This window comes from Lepidochelys kempii, chromosome 2, assembly GCF_965140265.1.
Source record: "Lepidochelys kempii isolate rLepKem1 chromosome 2, rLepKem1.hap2, whole genome shotgun sequence".
Taxonomy (NCBI): Eukaryota; Metazoa; Chordata; order Testudines; family Cheloniidae; genus Lepidochelys; species Lepidochelys kempii.
Window position 1 is genome coordinate 111,508,464 of NC_133257.1, and position 22,165 is coordinate 111,530,628.

The 22,165-nt window shown below is 42.1% G+C and overlaps 2 protein-coding genes across 7 annotated transcripts in view; one reads left to right on the plus strand and one right to left on the minus strand.

Moving 5' to 3' along the window:
- Positions 1 to 4,567, plus strand: part of JARID2 (jumonji and AT-rich interaction domain containing 2) — a 307,763-nt gene extending 303,196 nt beyond the window's left edge. Inside the window, exons 17-18 of the mRNA XM_073331950.1 lie at positions 1,528 to 1,635; positions 2,817 to 4,567. Of these exons, the coding sequence (XP_073188051.1) occupies positions 1,528 to 1,635; positions 2,817 to 2,990 (282 nt within the window). The 3' untranslated portion in view covers positions 2,991 to 4,567. The remainder of the gene's footprint in view (positions 1 to 1,527; positions 1,636 to 2,816) is intronic.
- The window catches only part of DTNBP1 (dystrobrevin binding protein 1), a 182,551-nt gene continuing 160,978 nt past the window's right edge, over positions 593 to 22,165 (minus strand). For all 6 annotated transcript variants that reach the window (XM_073331954.1, XM_073331955.1, XM_073331953.1 and 3 more), the window contains 3 exons: positions 16,187 to 16,342; positions 13,570 to 13,713; positions 593 to 6,118 (listed from right to left, as the gene is read on the minus strand). In XM_073331954.1, coding sequence (XP_073188055.1) covers positions 5,865 to 6,118; positions 13,570 to 13,713; positions 16,187 to 16,342 — 554 coding nt within the window. In that variant the 3' untranslated portion in view covers positions 593 to 5,864. The remainder of the gene's footprint in view (positions 6,119 to 13,569; positions 13,714 to 16,186; positions 16,343 to 22,165) is intronic.

A 22,165-nucleotide genomic window follows, 5' to 3' on the forward strand; every position in this document is an offset into this window, starting at 1 on the left:
AGCGCAACTGATTAAACTCTTAGTTCAGGGGTCAGCAACGGAATCTTTGTGAACTAAGTTCCAATTACAGGGCCAGAGTCTTAACTCATTTAAGCCAGTGAGGTTGTGTAAGTAAGGGAAGAGTTTGTCTTGCAGAATCTTTATTAATTTAATTAAGAACCCAGCTGATTTTCAGATGCCAGCAGGGCTAGCAGTTGTACAGTGATAGTTTTATTTTCAAACTGAGCAACTTTTATCTGAACTTGGAGAGAGACAGCAAATAGGGAATCCTAGGGTGCTGTTTTTTAGTTATTTTTCAGAGCAGAACCACGGTGTTACACTGTATTTAAAAGCAGTCCCCAGTTTTATCCCCATTCAAGACATGGTTTCAATTAATGGTAGAACTACTGTTCAAAGGAATTGCCTTGCAAGAAATTGTGACAATTAAATGTAAGATGCTGACAGAGCTGTGTACTCAGAGTATATAGCTTGTGTCTGTTCATTATTACTGCTGGTTTTTTCTTATGTATATTATTTAGACTGCTAGTAGTATGCAAAATGCAGTAGGTACTTTTTCCTTCATCTTTAGCTCATCCCATCCTTCATATTAATCTCTTGCTTATCCTTCTGCCTCTGGCATGCAATATAGTAACGAAGGGCTGTGCTGCCCTCAGAGCCTTGTCAAGGCAGCTCAGCTCCTAACAGTATCTTAAAATTCTGTGGCACCTTTCATCCAGAGAGATTCCATAGAAACTTGCAACAATATCCTGTATTCAGCAATACCTCTGCCACCCCTGGGCAGAATACATCTGTAGTTTAACACCACAAAGCATTAGTATCCTAGGGTTTAAGATAGGACGTGTGAACATTGCTGTATCCTGTTGGAACTGCAAGGGGAATTTAAGTAGCTTCAATGTAAACACACACTGGAATTTGTAAAGAATTTCATGGCAGCCCCCTCTTGAGAGAAGGGCTCTAGTGTAGCTAAACCCCTCAGATGGCCAGGTCTTCTGTTATGCTTCATCTCAAAGACTGGCACCTGCCACGGACCAGTATCCGTTAATGCTGAAATGGGGCACTGGGTGAGCAGGGCAGTTGAAGTGGAGGGGTCTCATTCAAACGCTGAGCAGGCCTTGGGTTATGATGAGCTCATATCTCAAGGTGGTTTGGCAGCAGGTGCACCTGTGAACATTTTTTTTCTCAGCAGTGGATGCAGCAAATCACTCAGACTTGTATTCTTTCCCTGGAACCAGGGAGATTCATTAACCTCCTCGTCTTCTTACAGACCTGGTATTTGTCCACGATGATGGCTAAATACTCAAATAAATACTTAGTTGGGAGGGGAAGAGAAGAAAGTCAGCACAGACTTTGTCCTTGTATTAATTCGGCTATCCCACCTACTCCAGTCACTTAGCACAAGTTCTTCTAGTCTCCCTCTCTCCTCCTGCTCGCCACCCCAGAAAAAAACCCTATTTTGGGTATACCACGTGTGTGAGATGTGACTGTGATTTGAATCATATTAATGTTTTCTATCTGTATTTTTGTTAGGTCGTACAGGAGAATGAAAATGTTGTCTTCTGCCTGGAATGTGCCCTCCGGCATGTGGAAAAACAGAAGACGTGTCGGGGACTGAAAATGATGTATCGTTATGACGAGGTCTGTACAATATAGTTTGCATTCTTGAGGTTGGTGATGCCAGATGACCTCCAGAGTTGGATATTTGAGCCTAGACTTATTTCCTGGCTCCTGCCTAGTCTGACAGAGGCTCCAAGTACTCAGGAGAACTTGCATGCAATTTCTGGTACAGCAGGAATATGCTTATTGTTGGCATTTTGGCCATCAAAAACACTATAAGTAAAAAGAGAAAATACAAGATCACATCAGTTAGGAGAGCTGTAAGTCGTCACCTATAAAGGCGGAGAGTATTCGGGGGCAGGTGTTTATTGGGTTGGGACCCTTGTAATTATAATGTACTTTTGTTTGTCAGTTTACAGTAACTTCAATACAAGCTCTCACTAAATTAAAGTAAATTTTGACTTACCATGAGGCCAGCCTGAAACTTTACTGGTAATCTTGTAGTGTTGGTGGATGGAGTCACAGTAGTGATTTGAGGCAAATTAGAAACCAAATCAGCACAATGCGATTCAGTAGTTTAGGTGTGATCCTGGAGAACAGAAGATTAACAATGGCAGCAGCAGAGCAGAGAGGCTGCTGGGCGGGGGGGGGGGTGTTTTGGGAGCTGTACTTGTTCACACATCAAGAAGTAGTAGTTTGTTGTTAGCAGGACCTGTGGGTGGCAGGAGCAGCTCTGTGTAATCAGTCTTTCAGTGTCCGAAGCATTTTGAGACTCTGACCTTTCAGCTGTTTCTAACACATGGCTAGGGCTGCAGATTCAGCACTGTGATGAAAATATCATGGGGTAGCGTAACTTCAAATTTGAGTGAGTAATCCTGGCCCAATGAGGGGACTGGAGAGTGAGCCTGCTGTGGTGGTTCCTGACCTGTGGGTCTGGCCTCAGCTCCCCATTCCAGGCATTGCACCCTGGGGCGCAGTGCTACTCATGTCTTTCTTGCCAGATGCTCGACAAACTACTGTATTTATAGTTTGGCATTTTGTGCAGTGTCTCCTTTTTCATTTTCAGACTATTGTCTTTAAATTTGGTGAGCGGCTGAGCAGCCACTAGGATCATTTGAGAACCTTCTCAACCCTTACAGTTCTACGATACTGAACAGAACATCCCTGCCAGGATTCTGTTAATAGGGTTGCTTTTAAAACTGGTATCTTAGGCAGCTGGGAAAAAAGATACTAACTCTGTTGTTTTTTCCCTCTCTGAACAGGAACAAATAATCAGTCTAGTCAATCTCTGTGGGAAAGTCTCTGGTAAAAATGGCAACATCGAGAACTGTATCAGCAAGCCTACACCAAAAAGAGGACCTCGTAAGAGAGCAACAGTCGACGTGCCATCATCTAGGCTTTCATCCTCCAGTTCATCCAAAAGTGCTTCAAGTTAATCCTGAAGATGCCAACACTCATTTTGTCGATTTATATATATTTTTTTGTAATTATTATACCATAGTTTGGAGTACTTGCTGTAGAATACAAGCTGTCTTTGCACTAGCTCTAAAGAAGATTTTCTTCTGGTTTTAGAGAACTAATTTTGTTTTAGCATTAAACTGTTGAATTTTTTTTGTACTTAGGATAGTTATATACAGCAGTCAAATTTTTTTAAACTGCTGTATGTTCACTGTTTTAAAACCGGCAAGGGGGCTGATAAATATTAATTTGTACTGTCCCTATGGCTGAAAAAAGCCTTTTTTGGTAACTGTGAAAAAAGGCTTTTAACCCATTTTTGAATAGGTTAAAGTTTGATGTGTTTTATAATTTGTTCTCCAGTCATGTGAGCAGATTTTCTAGAGAGAAAAGGGATAGGAACAAAACTTGAAAGAAATTGCTTTACTTTTGGCTGTCTTTTATTCTGTCACAGGCAAGATGAGTTTTGTAATTTTTTAAATTGGAGAATACACACTTTCTTTGGGAGGTTATGGCAGCTGAAGATGGACTTTGTTTCCTAACCATAAGCAAAATGAGGAGATTCGGAGTAAATATGTTCTCTTTTACCAGCACATCACTATGCATCTGTTTGAGGGAGGGAGGGAGGGTGGGGGGGTGGGTGTGGGGGAGAGATGGAAAAAAAGACTGCCTGCCTTGAGGGAGTCAAATGAGGGAAAACTGTGCCTGATTTCATTAGGAAATCCATTCTGTTATTTTTTGGTGCTGTTGGCTACTTTATCAAAAACCCTTCAATAGCATCCTTTAAAAAAATAAGTGATTGAAGCCATAAGTGCTTCTTTGTCATAGATGTGCAATCTTTCTAACATTCCATTTCCATTCCACTGCTGTTTTCCCCATCTCTACACAGTCAGCATTAATTTTTTGTTTTGAATTTTTCATTATATGATCACATTTAGAGCCACTAGCAGGTCTGCATATTTCTTTTGAATGTGAAAATGCATTTGCTCTCATCTTGTCTATTTTTTCTCTTCATAGTGTAACAAAAAAAAATCACATCTTTTGTATATATGCCTGTAAATTGTTTTAAATACTTGAGCCTTTTCTTGGGGTGGGGGGTGGGGTGGTATAGAGACAAGATGAAGAAAAGCCTTACGTTTCACTTTCTTCATCGGTTGGATTGGATGCTTACAGGGTTTTTCTTGTAACATTTATAAGTGCTGCTTACATCACTGAACAACAACAAAAAATAATAATGGAGTAGCTGTTGCCCTTTTCTGGTTGTGTGTACAGTATGTGTGGAATAAAAAAGGGAAAATGTTTTCACAAACTGTTTTGTTTCATAATTGAATTCAACAATACCGTAGCTACCCATATTGCACTGAGCTTGCCAGTGGTGACTGTCAGGAAAGTCCTATAATACAATTTGTTGGTTGTTGTTGCAGAAGACTGAACTGTTTTGGAATATTTAACAATAACATAAACAGAGTCAAGTGTTTTTTAAATGTGGTTGTCTGGTTTTTATGGCCTTGCTGTGTACTTTTCCCTCTTGACAGTAAACTTCTGACAATGGCTTACAGTTTGACATTTAATTTATTAGCGCTGCTCTGCTCTCTTTCCTTGTAAGGAAAGACTTCATGTTGTTTATTGCCAGTTTTTGTTTACTTTTCAGGTTTGTACTACAAGGTTTAATAAAAACAAAACTTTTTTTGGACACTTTGTCTGTCTTCTGGGAGGTGAGTGAGTGAAATGAGCTATTTTTTTAAGAAGGGGTTAAACTTTTATTCATTAAATTGAAATAAGTTAACTTATCATGCAGAAGATTGTTTCCAGATTTAATTTCCACAGTGCTAAGACAGGAAACACTCTACCAAAAAGCAAGCAAAACAGCTGAATCCTTAGGAAACTGGCCAGTTCCCAGGGGGCTGGATATGGGGACTACCTCTTTCCAAGCCACTAACTACCAGGAAGGAGAGTCTTTTGGAAGGTAATATCTGTCTGTTGCCAGTCACCTTTTATTTTTAGCTTCCTCAGGCTAGATTTCCCTGTCCCTCAGTGCAGGAGCAGCTTCATATTGATATGAGGCTCCTTAGGCCTCAAGGAGGGCAGATACACCCAGCTGTTTATGTAGACCTCATACAAACTTTGAGTTAAGTTACAGTGCAGTCATTTTTTCCCCCCTGTTATCAAGATGTGGTCAAACTGAAGTTACTGTAGAACAGCAGATTTAGCAAAAACGCAAAAGCTGCATGCTTAGGTTTTCTAATCATTAAATGATTCTCCCAAAATACCCATTATAAAATGAACTTGCAGAAAAGGTTTTGGTATAAGTAGGAAGACAAGGCTGGGATAGAAATACTTTATTTAAAAAAAGGAGCATGCTTATAACAATGCTAAGATGGCTGCTCCAGCAGAAGGGTAAGATTTCAATGTGCAACTCCCATCCCTTGGTAAGTATTTATTTCATTTGTAGCTAAAGTTATCCTCAATAAATTCAAAACAGTGGGGGTGCGGATGCTGCCGCATCAATGTTTTAGGCAGTATGTAAGGTGAATCTTCTATATTCAGCTACATAGCTCAAACATGCAGATAAGGAACATTGTGAGATCAGTGTTAAGGAATTTAAAGATTAGTCAAAGTATGCAATCTCCCTGTTAGTTCTATACACAGTATATACAAAGCTTGACTGCTCCAAAAACCCTCAAAACTTTATTAAAGTAAGTGGTTTAGGCAATTAAAAAAAAATATCCACGACTGGCAATATTATAGACTAATAATGATCTGGCTTTCATGATTAGTTAACTAATTTCTACACCATGGGTGAGTGCTTTGTTCATGTAAAAGTCAAACATTCTTAGAGGATATGGTGCTAGGATTCAAACAGTCTGAGAGTCACTTTCATCACTGACGTCTGAAGTACCTTTTCTTTCACTATTTACAGCAGCAAGGGCAGTATCCACTTGAACTTCCTCCTCATCAGACTGGATAACAGGAGACTCTCCTACTTCACTGGTATCCTGGCTGGCAGAGTCAGTCCAGATTGATGATGATGAAGACAATTTTTGCCTTAATTCAGACTGTCTTGGAACCTGAAGGCTTATTTCATTCTGACAGGTTTTGGATTCAGGCCCTTCAAAAAGTAAGGAAAGGAAAAAAAACAAACCCATTAAATCCATCTATTGAGCCGTAGTCTGTATGATATTGACGGGGGCTGATTATGCTGTTCTTAATGTTAAAATGGATCACTGTTCAGCAGGGTGGTTAACATGTCAGCCTGGATGTACTAGCACAGAGCCATTAATGCAATGACTGACAAGCCAACTGGTGGTCCACAACTGAGGCATTTTACACATCCACTCTATGGACTGCACTTCTCCATTTGTTTCCAGGTGTACTTTAAGATAGAGAGTTTGGTCTGTAAAGCCCAAAGTGGTTTGAGTCCTAGCACCTTTAGAAATTGTTTCTCCCCGTCTAAATCATGCAGATAATTTAGATCAAGTAGGGAGACTAAGCAAGAGTCACAGCTGAACTTTGTGCTGGTTGCTGGTGATGACCCTTCAATTCTCCCTGTAACGGTTAGTGATTCTGGTATATGTGACCAAAGCCAATTCAGATTTCTGCATCTACTGCAAAACAATTTACTGTTTGTATTGCATTAGCAGGAAGAGGCCACGACCAAGGGTTTATCTACACTGGAACACTAATTCTGAATAGCTTTGAAATGAATTAAAAGGGGCCTTAATTTGGTTTGAATGTCAACACAGGAGTTTAATGCAGTTTATATTCACAGCTTTAGTTCATTCAGATTAGCTTTTTTGAGTATTCCTGTGTAGCCCAAACCTAGGATGAGAGCCTCCTTATACTAAAGACAGTCTCTGCCCCAAAATGCTCATAAGACAAAGGATGAAAGAAAGACCGTAGTATTCACACATGGGGAATTAAGATTCATCCACGGTGTCAGAGGAAGTCTTTGAGATCTGGGTTTGATTACCAGCTTTGCCAGTCTCATGCTTAACAAAGCTATCCTTCCTCTCCACCCCTTCCTACAGAGAGGGGTTTTTTGAGCTGACAATTTTTAAAGTCTGCAGCAGAATTTCACCATTTAATACTTCAAGCTCCCCAAGGTAAAGCCTTAGCTGCAGTTATCTGTAAGTCTCCAGTAGATGGTTAAGGACAACTCAATAAGTTAAATAAGAAAAGAGGGATAGAACAAGGAAGGTTGACAGTTATTGTGGAAGAGCTCTCTTCCAATGGGCAAGAGGAGGGTTGTAGGATGGGAAGTGTTGCTTGGGGGCTAAAGTACATGATTAGGCTCTCCAAATTTTAATGTAATAGTGTATGTTGGTCCCAAGCAACACTCTAAAGGGAGGTGGAAGAGAGAGAGAGGAGAAGTGCTGTTAATTGTTTTGTCACATGTCTGAGTCAATCTCCCATTGTCCTCAAATAATGCTCTGTGTTTTACGGGAACATTTTAGTATAACCCACTTAACAGTAACTGAACTGCAAACCCATGAGTTTGTTTTACTTTTTGGAATGAAGTGGACTAGTACAGCAAAACTAATCTTCTAAAGCAGGAGTTCTCCAACTTCATAGCACTGCAACCCCCTTCTGACAACAAAAATTACTACATGAACCTGAGCCCTGCCACCTTGCATGGGGGGCCAAAGTGGAAACCCAAGGGCTACAGCCCTGGGCAGAGGCAGAGAGCCTGTAACCTGAGCCCTGCTGCCCAAGGCTTTGGCTTTGACCACAGGCCCCAGCAACTCTAACACCAGCCCTGCTGACCCTATTAAAATGGAGCTGGGGGCCCCTGAGACCTGCTGTTCTAAAGCTGTACACAAATGCACTTTCCTCCTGTACATAGCCAAATTTCCCATAGCTGTAACTCAAATCAGAGGTAGCAAGGACCAAAAAAGTAATGAAAACGTGTTAACCAAGACAAAATCATCCAGTTAGTACATGTGTATTTTGTAGTAGAAGAGGGGAAAATTCAGTGTCCAACTAGTTCAAATACAAAAGCAAAACACACACACACCCCCACCCCCTACATGTAAAATTCCATACAGACAGACAATTCTGGAAGGAAGGAAGGAATTAAATTATAGGAGATGGGAGAATGAGGACTTTAGTTTAAAATGGTGCAGTGTGCTCACGTTCCAAGGCTAGAAAGTGTCCTTCCACATATTGCTCAAGCTCAGTAGGCACTAAACTGCTCTAAGGTTGATTCTTGCTGTCTCAGCTAGTCTCACAGAATTAAGTTAACACAACCAAAGAATAAGAAAATACATTACATAACAGTAGCACGAGGAGGCTGCAACAGAGAAGTGGAGTCTATTTTGCTAGGCACTAGGGCAGAGACTGTCTCTCTGTACAAAAAGCTTGCACTCCAGACAAAGGGTGGGAAGGGAAATGGTGGCACAAAGAGGGGAAGTGACTTATCACAAAGCAGATCAATGGCAGACCCAAGAATAGAACCCAGATCTCTATAGTCCCAGGCCAATATCCTATCCCTTAGACCACGCTGCCTCTCCATGCAATACAATTTTGTGTCTGCGCACAAGCTGACTTAGGAAGCTAATAACTGAATATGTAAAGAAAAACTGGAAAAATTTGCACTCAGTATGCACTAAGTTCTGGAACAGGCTCCTAACAGAACTCGTGCGGGCAAACAATTTAGTTTTAAGAGAGCATGTAGCCCATCAAGCTAGCTTTAGCATTTTAGTTTGCTTATCAGTAACACAAAGAACCTACAGGTTGCATCCTATAAGGCATTAGCTGAGGCCTATGAACTCTGGCACAGATAAGTGGCCAAAAGGTCAGCTTGAGTTTTGGGGAATTGGGAATAGTGTGCTTAAGGGGGAGATTCTGTACAAAACAATACCAGGTAACTACAGGAACAATGAACTTGGCTATTTTATTATAGATGCCTTGGTAACAAATTGATGTATATGGCAATAAGCTGAAATCATTAATATACTAACTAACCTATAGGATAAGGCAGGTGAGGAAGTTAAACATTAACAAGGAAGATGGACATTTGTATGAATATTTATGACAGACCTTAGGCCCTCTAATAGGCCAGACTACGCTGTCAGGCAGAATCTGTACCATGGGACTCATTTGCCATGCCAGGGACACAGCAGGACCACCAAATCCCCAAGAAAGGGGGTGAGTATATGCGAGGAATGGTACAAGATACTAGTTTAACTCTATTTTTGCCACCTTTTATGTGGTTTGGAGCATGCATGTCTTTCCTAATTGTGTTAAAATAAGTGGTTAAAGCTTTGCGTTGCCCTCCACGTGAGTGTCATCATTGTTCACACAGATTCCCAACCAGCTATTGAATTTGATAACCTTGATTCTGGGACTAGAGTTCTACCACCCCCAGCTCTTCTAATTGGAAACCAATAATAGAATCAGTAACCCCTAAAGACAAATGTATGAGTGCAATTGTAGGACAGGGTAGTTTGGGATGATGGGGGGCAGGGCTCAGCAGCCCTGAGGGTTCCTTTGCTTCTGGTTTGTCTGATGTTGGCTGTCTGGTTCTTGCTCCTATGCTCAGAATCTAACTGATCGCTCTATGTGGGAGTCAAGAAGGAATTTCTGCACCTTCCAGGGATACAAAATATGTTAGTGGATCATCTCAGCAGATCCTTCTCCAACCACAAATGGTCCATTTGCCTGGATATTGTGAGAGACTTTTTCCAGAGGAGGGGAACTCTACAGATAGACCTATGTGCGACAAAGTACAATAGGAAGTGTCCACAGTTCTGCTCTTTTCACAGTCATCAGCTGGGCTTACTCACAGATATGTTCCTTCTTCCCTGGAAGGACCATCTTTTCTATGCATTTCCACCCATTCTGCTCGCGCACAAGGTCCTATATGGCAACAGGCTAAATATCCTGGCCTAGGCAGATGATCTGGCCCTCATTTCAGACAACTCAGAGAGTCTCCAACAAATACTCGATGTCACCAGCTGGGCTGCCAACTGGATGGGGCTCCACCTCAATGCTAGGAAATGTGCATCCCGCATATTGACAGCAGTAGAAGGGACTCAGTCCAGGCGACGCCGTTCCAGATCCAAGGTGAACCCATGATCTTCCTGGATGATGGGCAGACACCTGAGGATACCATTGCCGAGATCCTACAAGATGTGGCCAAGATCAACTGTTCCCGACTGGCACCATGATGGCAGATTAGTGCCTTGAACACCTTCCTAATCCCCCGTATTTCATTTGTTCTGAGGGGATCTGCCATGGTGAAGGTACCTCTGAACAAGGTGGACAACACCATCAGGCAGCTAGTGAAGAAGTGGATGTTTCTTCCCCAGAACACCAGCAATGAACTGGTGTACATGTCACACAGGAAGGGCCATGCCAACGTCCCTCGAGTGCTCTGCATGATGTCATCTGGAAGCGAATCATCACATACCTGAGTGGCTCCCTGGCAGTTGAATTTGGGAGAGACTTTGTTTCGCTCTGGACTTATCCCTGCAATGCTACGCAAAGACTGGAGAAACATATCGGCTGCCACTGGACTTGGTGTGAGGAACGCCAGGAGCTGGGAGTCCTGGTGCCACAAGTGAAAAATGCAGAGCACACAATCATCACTCTGACAGCTAGAACCGTGCTGGAGAGGACCCTGAAGGATGCCATCCCCTGGCAGTACATGGAAAACCTGAAATGGAAGCCAGATCAGGGGAAGGCCTTCAAGGTAACATGCAAGTGGGACGCCAGCAACCACTTCCTCCTCGGGGGCAGCTTCACCCAATTTGCTGACTGGAAGTTCATCTACAGGGCCCAGCTCAACTGTGTCCTGCTGAACTGAGCCATCTGCCATGGGAATCAGGACAAGTGATACAGGAAGTGCGGCTATGCCAATGAGACGCTACCCCACATCTTTGTGTAGCGGCAAGCCCCATTCCAGAGCCCGGCAGCTGCACCGCAATGCCATCCAAGATCGCCTTGTTAGAGCCATCCCACCACCTGTAGGGAAGGTGGCTGTGACCCCTGCCATCCCCGGAACAGATAGCCAACTGTGACCGGACATCACTAACAAGGACTAGAAGAAGATAGTCATGGTGGATGTCATAGTTCCCCTTGAAAACAGGACCCCGGCCTTCCACGATGTCTGATCTCGAAAGCTGGGACACCTTGAGAGCTAGGGGTTATGAGGTTCAAACTCACATGCTCATCATCGGAGCTCTGGGCCCATGGGAACCCAGTAACGAGCGAATGTTGCAAGAATGCAGAATTGGTCAGCACTGTGCTCGACTGATGCAGCAACTCATGGTGTCAGACACCATCAGGTGGTCGAGGGACAACTATCTCTAACACATCACCGGACATCAGCAATAACAGGAGAGATGAGCTCGAGTGCCATTGAGAAAAAGTCAGGAAAGTAATTGACATACTTCCCTGATGGATTGTATTTTCTAAGGGTCAACCTATCCTAAATTCTCGAATACTGAAGGGCAATCTTCACTCATTGCTATATTTGCATTCCACAAGCTATTCTTAGTATAACCTTTCTGAGTGAGGTACCTGTTAATTGGATGCTAATACTTTAACTGTATCACTGAATTTATTAACCTTAATTTGGGATACTGCAGATTATGTACTATATGTATCTTATGACTTTCAAACCAACCTTTTTACTTTTGAATAATTTAAGCACTATATCCAGATGTACAGGCACTCTTTCTTTAACCTGTGTATTATAGAATGTTAGTTAGCTTTAACTTTTTTTTAAATCTGTAAGTAATTCCAATTCCAACTGTGACAAAATGTTAATAAATGCACAGACTAGATGACACTTTAAAACACAACCCTCTGAATTAAGTTTCAGCAATAAGAATTTAGACACTTCATGCTAACCAAAGGAAGTAACAGTGTTATGGGAGTAAGTGTTTTTCATATCCAGGGCATACAACTAATCTTGACAGGAGAATTAACTCCAGGAAATTTCACACACACCCCCTTCCTCCAATACATTTGTGACAAACTTACTCTAAAGTAGAGGGTGGTTTCAGACAATCTTTTACTTTCACTATCAATACATTAAGTAAAACACTTTCTTTCCTCTGAAAATGCAGGTTGAATATCATTAGGTTTAAAGTCAGTTATTTTTGACACCACTTTTCCTAAAATCTTCTGGCTTTGATTTTTTTTTTTCTTTTTTTTGGAGGAAGGAATTTTGGTGAGAACAAAAATTTTGCAGCCTGTAGGACAAAATTTTAATGTACAGCAACTACTTGAGGTGACCAAGTATCTATAATCTCCTGCAACCAACAGCTAGACTGTTCAGGCATGCTACAGTAAGAGGTCCCAGTACATCTCCATATATCAAGGTATGTTAAATCACACTATCTTAATATATTTAAAAAATTCACAAAGGATATAAAATAATGTAATTGCTTTAGAACAGGGATTCTCAAATTTCATTGCACCACGACCCCCTTCTGACAACAAAAATTATTACATGGGGTTGGGGAGGGAGAAACAAAGCCTGAGCCTACCCGAGCCCTGCCGCCTCTAGTGGGGGAGCCACAGCCCAAGCCCCACCACCCAGGGCAGTGGGGCTCAGGCTTCAACTTTGGCCCCGAGCCTCAGCAAGTCTAACATGAGCCCTGGTGACCCCATTAAAACAGGGTCGTGACCCACAGTTTGAGAACCGCTGCTTTGGAATACCAAGTCAGTACCTGAAAGCGAAGAGAAACTGAGTGAGTTTTGATTTAAGGGGAGGAATGGCAGCATTCCTCAGTTTTTAAGAGAAAAAAGTTTACAGCACTACCTGTAACATGGCTCAGATAAACATGGATCAAAGAAATATATTTTATAAGCTACTTACTCTCTGAATAAATAAAACCAGAGTACAAGTTGAACAGAGTACCAGGTCATATAAAGTAATTCTGAATGTCTCAGTCCTACTGTAAGTTATTCTCTTCAAATTAGTAAAGTAACATACCTGAATACACCAGTGCACAGAAACTCCAGAAAAGCAATCATTTAATGCTGAGTTCCAGCCCAAACATCTCCCTGTGAGCCTTGACAGAGACTACATCTTTGAGCAACTTTTGTGATGAAAGTGGTCATGGCTTGCTTCAAAATGACAAAATTCAAGACTAATTATGGGAAAAGTATTCTACTTAAAAAAAAAAAGCTTAACTACCACAAAGAAATTCAACAATAACAGCTTTTAACAGCTTTAAGTTCAATGGGTTTATATATATATAATTAAAATGCCAATTGACCACTTTATATATATATATATATAAAGCCAAAGATCCTGTAAAGTAGATTCTTTTCTCACCCTAAAAAACAAAAATGTACAAGTCATCTAACCCCAAGACACACAGAGGGATGTCTAGGGCCAGAGGAAAAAAAAAGGTCTCCTGGAAAGTCAAGCAGCTTTGCAGTAAGCTCTTATGCATCATGACTGAGGTTCTGTAGGAAATACTAACCTTTAGAGAACAGATACAGTATGAAACACTATACATTCTAGATTAGAGTCCTAGTGATTTATTAGTGCAAGCACAACTAGATAATTTACAAGGCATGCCCTAACTGTTCATTTCATACCCAACATGGGAGATAGTATGCTATCGTCCTCTCCTCCTGAGTTCAAGAAGACATCCAGTGCTTCTTGGTCAGACATGTCCATCAGGTCCATCTGTTCTAGCATGTCCACATTCACCTCCATGGAAGACATACTTCCGATTGGCTCTGCAGCAACAAACAATATAAGTGAATTGACAATGCAGCGCATGTTCTAGGCAAAGACCATCAGCTTTGTAATGTTTCAGAGTAGCAGCCGTGTTAGTCTGTATTCGCAAAAAGAAAAGGAGGACTTGTGGCACCTTAGAGACTAACCAATTTATTTGAGCATAAGCTTTCGTGAGCTACAGCTCACTTCATCGGACGCATTTAGTGGAAAATACAGTGAGGAGATTTATATGCACACAGAACGTGAAAATATGGGTGTTATCATACACATTGTAAGGAGAGTGATCACCCAAGATGTTATTACAAAGGCTTCCACAATTGCCACATTACTGTACTGCATCCTTGACTATTAAACAGCTATTCTCAAAACGTAAATATTGACATACATTGACAAACAAGGAAACTTGATTATTGATAGGAAACAGCTTTGGTAATCACTTAGAAAGACAAAACAACAAGGTATGATCTTGGTAACAATACAGGTTACTGTATTTATAGCTTTTTGATATGAATTATAAATAGCTTCTCAGAGGCAGTCTCGGAACCTACAAAAGCAGGATAGACTTCTTTGTTTCTTGCTCTCATTGTTTTAGAACAGGCTGCCCTCATTATCTTTGCGAAAAGGTATTTTATTAGTATTAATATTTGTATTACTAGCACCCAGAAGCTGGGGGGACAGCGCAGCATGGATCAGCATTCATATCACACTCTCCCTCAGTACCCGGCCCAAACTGGGGAAGCTAATGATCCAACCAATGGACCAAACTCTGTGATGAATCCTGGTCAAATGCCACCTGAGGCACGTTGCGCATATGCTGAGAAGAAGAAAAAAAAAAAAGACAACTCAGAAGCCACAATAAGGATCAGTGTCCTGTCATGCAGGTGCTATAGGAATGCCTGTGAAGAGACAGACCTGCCCAAAGGTGCTTACTAATCCAACCCTTTTCTTCTTCCGGTGTCACAACTCTATTCCCCAGCTGCACGTTTAACAAAAACCTCTCAAGAAAGAAAAAGTACAAGACTGGACAAAGTATTAACACACAGGAGTTGTGAAAATGCAAGGAAGAGTTGTAATTCTCAAAAGGCAGGTGTTCTTTCTTCCCATTTAACCCACCCATGTGATCAGTGGTAGCAGACAGTAGCGCGGAGCCTAAACCAAGGTTGGCGATACTTACTGACTCTCCGAGCTGCATATAACAATCTTCAGAAGTTCAAGAGCTGGGGCAAGCCTGCCGGGGCTCGGGGCTTCAGCCCTGTGGGTAAGGGGGTCTCAGGGCTTCAGCCCTGTGGGAGGTGTCTGCCCAGGCTTGGGGGCTTCAAACCCACTCCTACTGAAGCCCTGAGACCCAACAGGTGTGCCCCACAGATTTTTGCCAGGGTTTGCTGACCTAGCTCAGTCACATGGTGCTGCTGAGCCCACTCCCTGCACAGAAGCTGCTGGAGCCAGCAAGCTGGGAGCTGCAGAGAGCCACTTCTTTTGCTGCTGCCTCTCTCCACGGAGCTAAAGCAGCAGCCCCTCCCTGCAGCTCCCATTCCATGCAGCACTCAGAGGGAGGGCGTGACTCAAGCTGTTGGGGGGGGGGACCTTTAAATTGTGTGTCCCCCCCAACTCCGCCCCACTGTCAGGAGGAACCAGTCATCTCTGGCAGAAATCCCTAGCCCCACCACCCCGCTGGAGGGCAAAAGCCTCACTTTCCTCCCATCCAGTCTGGTAGGTGGAGAAAAGGGGGGTGGGGCTCTGCAAGCCACATTTTAACTGTAAAAGAGCCACATGCAGCTTGCAAACTGTTGTTTGGCCACCCCGACCTAGACAAATGTCCAATGTATTGTCCCATATGGAGACTTCACACCATTAAAGACAAGTGCAAACTTCCGATTAGTAATAAACATATTTAAAAATGTACAAGTACTTTCAGTTGCCCCCAAAAGAAGCTTGTTTTGACTCTGCCACAATTATAGTACTTCAAATATCAAAGATTAGTAATGACTAAAATGATCATTTTATAGCTTTCATATGAACTCTTATTTACCTTTTGTTTTGCAGTAAAACTGACTATATAACAGGTAAGCCAAAGAAATACCTTAAGTATGCATATTACTAAAAGTCTCAAACAATGCTAATGTCAGTGTGCAAATGGAGATGCAACCCTATTCCTTCTTCTGATTACTTTATTTTCCAAGTACAGGATATATCCCTGTCTTTCACACCTGCAGCATAGTAAAATACTGTACTCAGCAATAATTATGTTCTTCCTTGACTAGCGCTGGTACTGCATTATAAAACAAAGATAAACATAAAAAGATAAACCCATTTCTCTCCGATAACATACTGCATTGCTGTGTTTACTTACTGTGCACTTTACTAATAAAAGTGTCAAAATAAAACCAAGTGCAAAAGGAAAACAAAACAATCCTCTCACTAGCCTTCTAGTTGTGGGTCTATGGATTAAGTGGGGGATATTTCAAAACTTGCCTCTTCTCTCCGCTATCTGCAGGTATCCTGTAGAAAGGTATTGCTCCATATCCTGCTGGAAGGCTTCTTCAAAGAACTTCTGACGCTCCTTTAGCTTCATCTGCTGGGTATGCTCCATATCCAAAACCTTCTGGGCATGCTCAGCATCTAGCTCAGCTGAGGACCAACAATAAAAAAGAATATACACCATTAAAAATATGGAAACATCTGTAAGTTTGCTTTTAACATGACTTATCAGAATCACACCAACAAATTATGTTAGTATATCTTCTCAATCATACACACTCGTATTTAATATAGTGTGAATACACAAAAAAGAGACCTCCTCCCCTTGACACATTCTGTCTCACTTTTAGGCTATTTGTAAAGAAAAGTACACATTTCTCATTCAACCCAACAGTTCAAATTCTATGTACCTCATCTGACACACAACTGATCACTCATCACAGTGACTGAATTCTAAGACCCATGGATAAATTAAGATTGGATTACACAGGTCTGAATCTCTATGTACAGTAATGTATAAGGGCAATAATGATAAGATGTTATAGCATCATTTTTGCACTTCCTGAGTATTGGAGATCGTCTGCTTTCAAAATCATACCTCATCACTCCCATAAGGCAAATATGGTATACTATGAGATAATATAACCGGATGCCCCAATATTAAATGGATATAACTCTGTATTTCTTGGAACGAATAAACTGAAACACTTATTGATATAGACTTCAAATAATGACAGTGTCAGAATATTGCTGAGTAAAATTAGCAATGATGATGTTATTATGCATATTTAATAAATAAACTCAAGATGCTAGTCTTCATTTTTGTGTCTGTAGAGCACAGCTGAAACAAAGTTTCACACTTTGAAACTTCAAGGTAATGATACCACATCAAATAAACTGTCAGCTATTCCCCATTCTAACAGGATAAGAAAGTACACTTCTTATAATTCTCAACAAAAACTTAGTTCAGATACTCATGGTTGAGATAATACATCATCATATTAGTAATGTAATTGAAAAGAAAAATTAAAGGTTTAAAGGCTGGACACTCAAAGTCAGATTCCTGCACCAACCTCGACCAACCTTGGAGAAATCATATAGGAGATCCAGAAAATTAATCCTACTTGTCACCAGTGCTCTAAGTGTGCTCAAGATTTGGAACAAATGGAAGAGGAATGCTTGAAACCTCCCAAGTTTTCAGACATATAGCTGCTTTGAAGGATACATCTAAGAAAGATACATGAGACACGCCATGAACAAAGGCAGTTTAACATGCCTTTCTGTGCAACCATGGAGAACCTTCATGTAGCAAAACCCCTGTGGTTCCACTAAACACAGAGTGGGTCAGAATATGAAGAACCTATGAAGATGTACAGATCCTGTGTACTATGGAGCCAAACTACATGAAGGCTCCCTGTGTGCCACAGTGCATTGTGTATCTGTAGGAGAGGGCAATGGACTACATTGCACGGAGCAATTCCCTTGGGCATGCTGTGAGTGCAAGTGGTGCATAGTCCATCATATGGCTGAAGTAGCGATTACAGAGTGCAACTGCTGCCACTGAACGGTCAACTGTGGAAAAAGTTTGTGATTCTGGCTGTGTACAGCAGCCAGGATTTAAGTATTCGAGAATTCATACCTCAATTGTTTCAGGTTACACTTCTGCAGTATGGGTTCAGGTGAAAAAAATGGAATATTGTCAACAACATTTGAGAGGTTATTCACAACCATAAGGGCTGGAAATGTAATTTGTTTTTTAAATAAAAAACAGATTCTGCAGAAACTGTTGGATGAGCTCCCTACACTCCAGGAAATTTTTCTGTTTATTAGTGCATGAATTTGTCAAGTCCGAGCTATCAGGATAGCAGAAAGCATGGGGGTAGAGTGGTGTCTAGCATCTGTTAGGAGGGTGCTTAGAGTACAGTGGGATGGCTGTCTTGCAGTATGATGGTAGATGAGGAAAAGGTGCTCCCCGGGACTGTGTACAGAACCAAAACCAGAAATTTGTAATTTTCCTAACATTAGTAAGAAGGATCTAGCGAAGGGTCAAATATTAGTCCCAGATGCATTAGATTTGGTTTGGTTTGTAACAGAAGTTTGTAAGCTAGTATGTAAAGTTTTAGCAGGGCAGTTAGTGTCTGATCTGCTTTAAAAGTAAAAGAGGATGAGGTTGTAAAGTAAATATTTTAAATTACAGGTAAAGATGTGAGGAGATACAAGGGCAGAGTTAAAGTACATGCAGGAAAACTATAAGATAGCTTTGATTTAACTGAAGTGTTTTTTTTAAAAATAACATTCTATTGTCTTTTTTATGACAAATATAACATAATTAAGCTAGAATGTCAAGGTTCTTTGTCTTGAAATTTCCTCTCTCTTAAATAGAAAATTTCATAAATGTGGAAAGTGCTGTGCCAGCTCTTGCCCAGTCTGTAGGTGTCATCTGAGCACTTACAAACTCATAGCTGGAAACTAAACCAGCTCTTCTGTACATTAGATTTGTTCAAAACAGGTATTAGTCTTATAAGAATGTATCAAGTGTTTAGACTCTGAAATGCTTGTAAATTGCTCCAGGCATTAATCTCACTTGTCATGCCTGTATTCCATGCTATAAAGAAATATTAAAATTTTGCTTTATAACTTTGAAAAGTTTGCTCTGAACCTGTGAACTCAGGCATGAAAATTGTCCCTCCTCCCCATTCAGGAGGCCTATGAAGATTAAACGGCCTGTTAAGGAACATCACAATACAAAGGATTGGTGAATGGCCCTATCAACATGCAAGGGAGCTCATGTACTGGACGGCTAAATAAAACAGATAAAATAGGGTCACAAGAAAAATTTTCATCTCTTTGCTGTTTGAACTCACAGGGCCAGAGACACTAAACTAAGGCAGAGTTCCCCAGGGGTTACCCCTGGGTCTGCCATGAAAGACATTTTCAAACAACACATTACTACATCTCTGTCATCTTGCTGGCGTTAACCTGTAAATAACTCTCTCACTTCTTATTCCTAATTAATAAACTTTTATTTAGTTTATTACAGGATTGGCTACACGCATTGTCTTTGGTGTGAGATGTAAGATACAAATTGATCTGGGGCAAGTGACTGGTCTCTTGGGACTGGGAACAACCTGAATATTTTGTTATTTTTGGTGCAACCTGAATATTGCATGACCATTTATCACTAAGACCAGCTTGTCTGGGTGGCAAGATAGACTGGAGAGCCTAAGGGAACTGTCTGTGACTCTATACTGGATTGGTGAAATCTAATTATAGAACATACCGCCAGTTTGGGGTGTCTGCTGTTTTTGACAGCTTGCCCTGAGGTAGGCACTCACAGTCATGAGCCAGTCCAGACAGCATGACAAGCACATTGAAAGTGCTAAATTTTTCCATTCTTTAGGATTATTTACCTATGCCCATCAATATTAGGACTTTAGTGAGGACTTCAGCTATTTTAGGCAGAGTTTATAACTTCTTTGAGGGTGCTCTAGCCATTTTAATGGTAATTATAGAGACCACTACAACATACACAGTGTAATACTATATCATACCCCTTGGTATCAGCATTCACTGTTCTAGAGTGTTAGCAATACATTTAGTAACTGAAAATGCAAACATCTGGATCAAGGTGATTAACTGATACTAATGACTGTGAGAAGCACCACAAGAGAATTCAGGGATCTTACACATCTTATTGGAGAAAATGTCAGGAGACGGATGCGGACTTTTCTAATATATAATCAGTTGACTGTTTCAGGGTAGCTATAATCAGCAACTTTAATATTTAAAGCTACAAAACCAGAGCTCTGGTTCACTTACTAAAAGCCTTCTAAAGATGCATTTCCTTCTATGATGGAAATAGTAAATCAACAAAAATTTCTCCCCTACAGAATCCTGCATATTCCCTCCTTTGTGTTTCCCAATCTTCTGGCAACCATCTTAGAGGATACTTATCTTAAAGTAACTGGAGGTGTTTGAGATGCCTTGGTCTACACCGTAGGTGTGTGTGCCCCACACACAGACCCAGAATCTTTGAGCCAGCAGTGTCTATTGGGACTGTGCATTCAGCCTGAATGCCCTCAAATCCCATCCAATGGGCAGAGCAGCAGCAACTGCCACTCAGATCCTTCACAAATACAGATATCCAGGTAAAGAACTTTGTACTGAGAACAGGTCATAGGATCCATGTGGACAAAGGCATCTTGAGAAAAAAAAAACATGTTACTTGACTGTATAGTAACCGTTGTTCTTCAAGGTGTGTTGTGAACATATATATTCCATTGCAGGTGTAGTGCACCCAATGCATATGAATGAGACACTTGTCAGCACTATCATTAGGCAGCACATGTGCCCATGCTCTCCTCGTGCAACTGTTTGAGGGCATAAAAGGGATGTGTCTGCCATTTCCCTCTCCATTCCTTTGCATCACTATCTAATGTCTGAAGTAGTGGGGAGGTGGAAGAGTAATGGAATGCGTATGTGCACAAAATCTCAAAGAACCACCATTACTGTATAGGTAAGTAACAGGTTTTATTCCTTTGCATGATAGTATATATAAATTGCACTCCAGGTGTTACGGATGAGGGGTTCAAGGTGTGGGAGGGGTCTCAGGGTTAGTGATGAGGGTTGGGTGCAGGGGCTGAGGGCTCCATCAGGGGGTGAAGGCTCTGGAGTGGGGCTGGGGATGAGAGGTTTGGGGTGCAGGCTCTGGAGTGGGGAGAAAGGACTCCCCCCAGCCCCCTCACCACAGCAGCCTGGGACCAGGAGAGAGGCGCCTCTCCCCGACAACTTCAGTGGGGCTGGGCTAGGCCGAGGGAGGGGTTCCTCTCCCCCAGGCGTGACAAATCCGGGACAGGTCCGTGTTGGGACCAGGGGAGGGGCGCCTCTCCCCGCCACAGCCCTGAGCCCCTACATGGGGCTTAATACACGGCCACACAGTTTAGAGGGAATTTAGCTGTGTGAGAGAGAGAGACACGGACAGTGTGTGCGCACGCTGGCTGCTGGGGAAAGCCATACACTCTCTTCCAGACACTCACTGAAAGCACTCCTGCTCTGTTCTGAGGCCTATTGTCTCCCCTTCCCCACTTTGCAGAGATGGGGTACATGGGCGGGGGGGGGGGGGAGGGACTGACTGTGTGAGCTGGTTGCTGGGGAAATCTGAGAAACAGTGAGAAAAGAAAGGCATTCAGCCACACACCAGTCAGACCTCAGCAGCTCTGAGTCCTCCTGAGCCAGGCTGTCCCCTCTGCCCTGCTCTGTGGAGATGGGGCACAGGGGTGGGGGGACGAGGACACCCTGACATCAGCACCCTCCTCCCTCCCTGCTCTGCACAGCCAGCAGGAGGGTCCTGGTTTCCGGAAGCAGCTGCAGGACGGAGCAACATGTGGGAAGGAGCACCTGAACACGCACTGCCGGCTGGGCGTGCTCGAATCTCTCCTGCGTGGCCGCCCAAGCGCATAGCTTACAGGGACCACAGGTTACCACCACCATGCACTTGATGAAAAACCCTTGGGGCTGACGACAGCCTAAAGGGAAAAACTGTGTAGTCATAATGCATGTTGCCTCCCATGAAACAAAGGTACTTCCTGTGGTCTGAATGTACAGCCACATTGAAATACATGAGCAAATTGAGGGCAGCATACCTACCTCCAATCTCCAAGGAAGGGATAACAGAAGCAAAGATGAACATCTTGAACTTGATTCTCTTGATGAAATCATTCAACTTTCTTAGATCTAAAATTGGACATCTACATGATTTCTTTAGGACCAGGAAGTAAACCTTCCCCACCCCCCTCTGTGTTGATAAAGAACCTCTTCTATTGTTCCCCATTACAGGGGAGAGAGTATACTTTTTGAAGCAATACAGTCTTGTGAGATGGGTCTCTGGAAGGGGACGGGGAAGGTGGATTTGGAAAAGGAAGGGAAGTAAACTGGTAACGTATTCCGTCATTATTGTGCTGAATGCCCACTTAT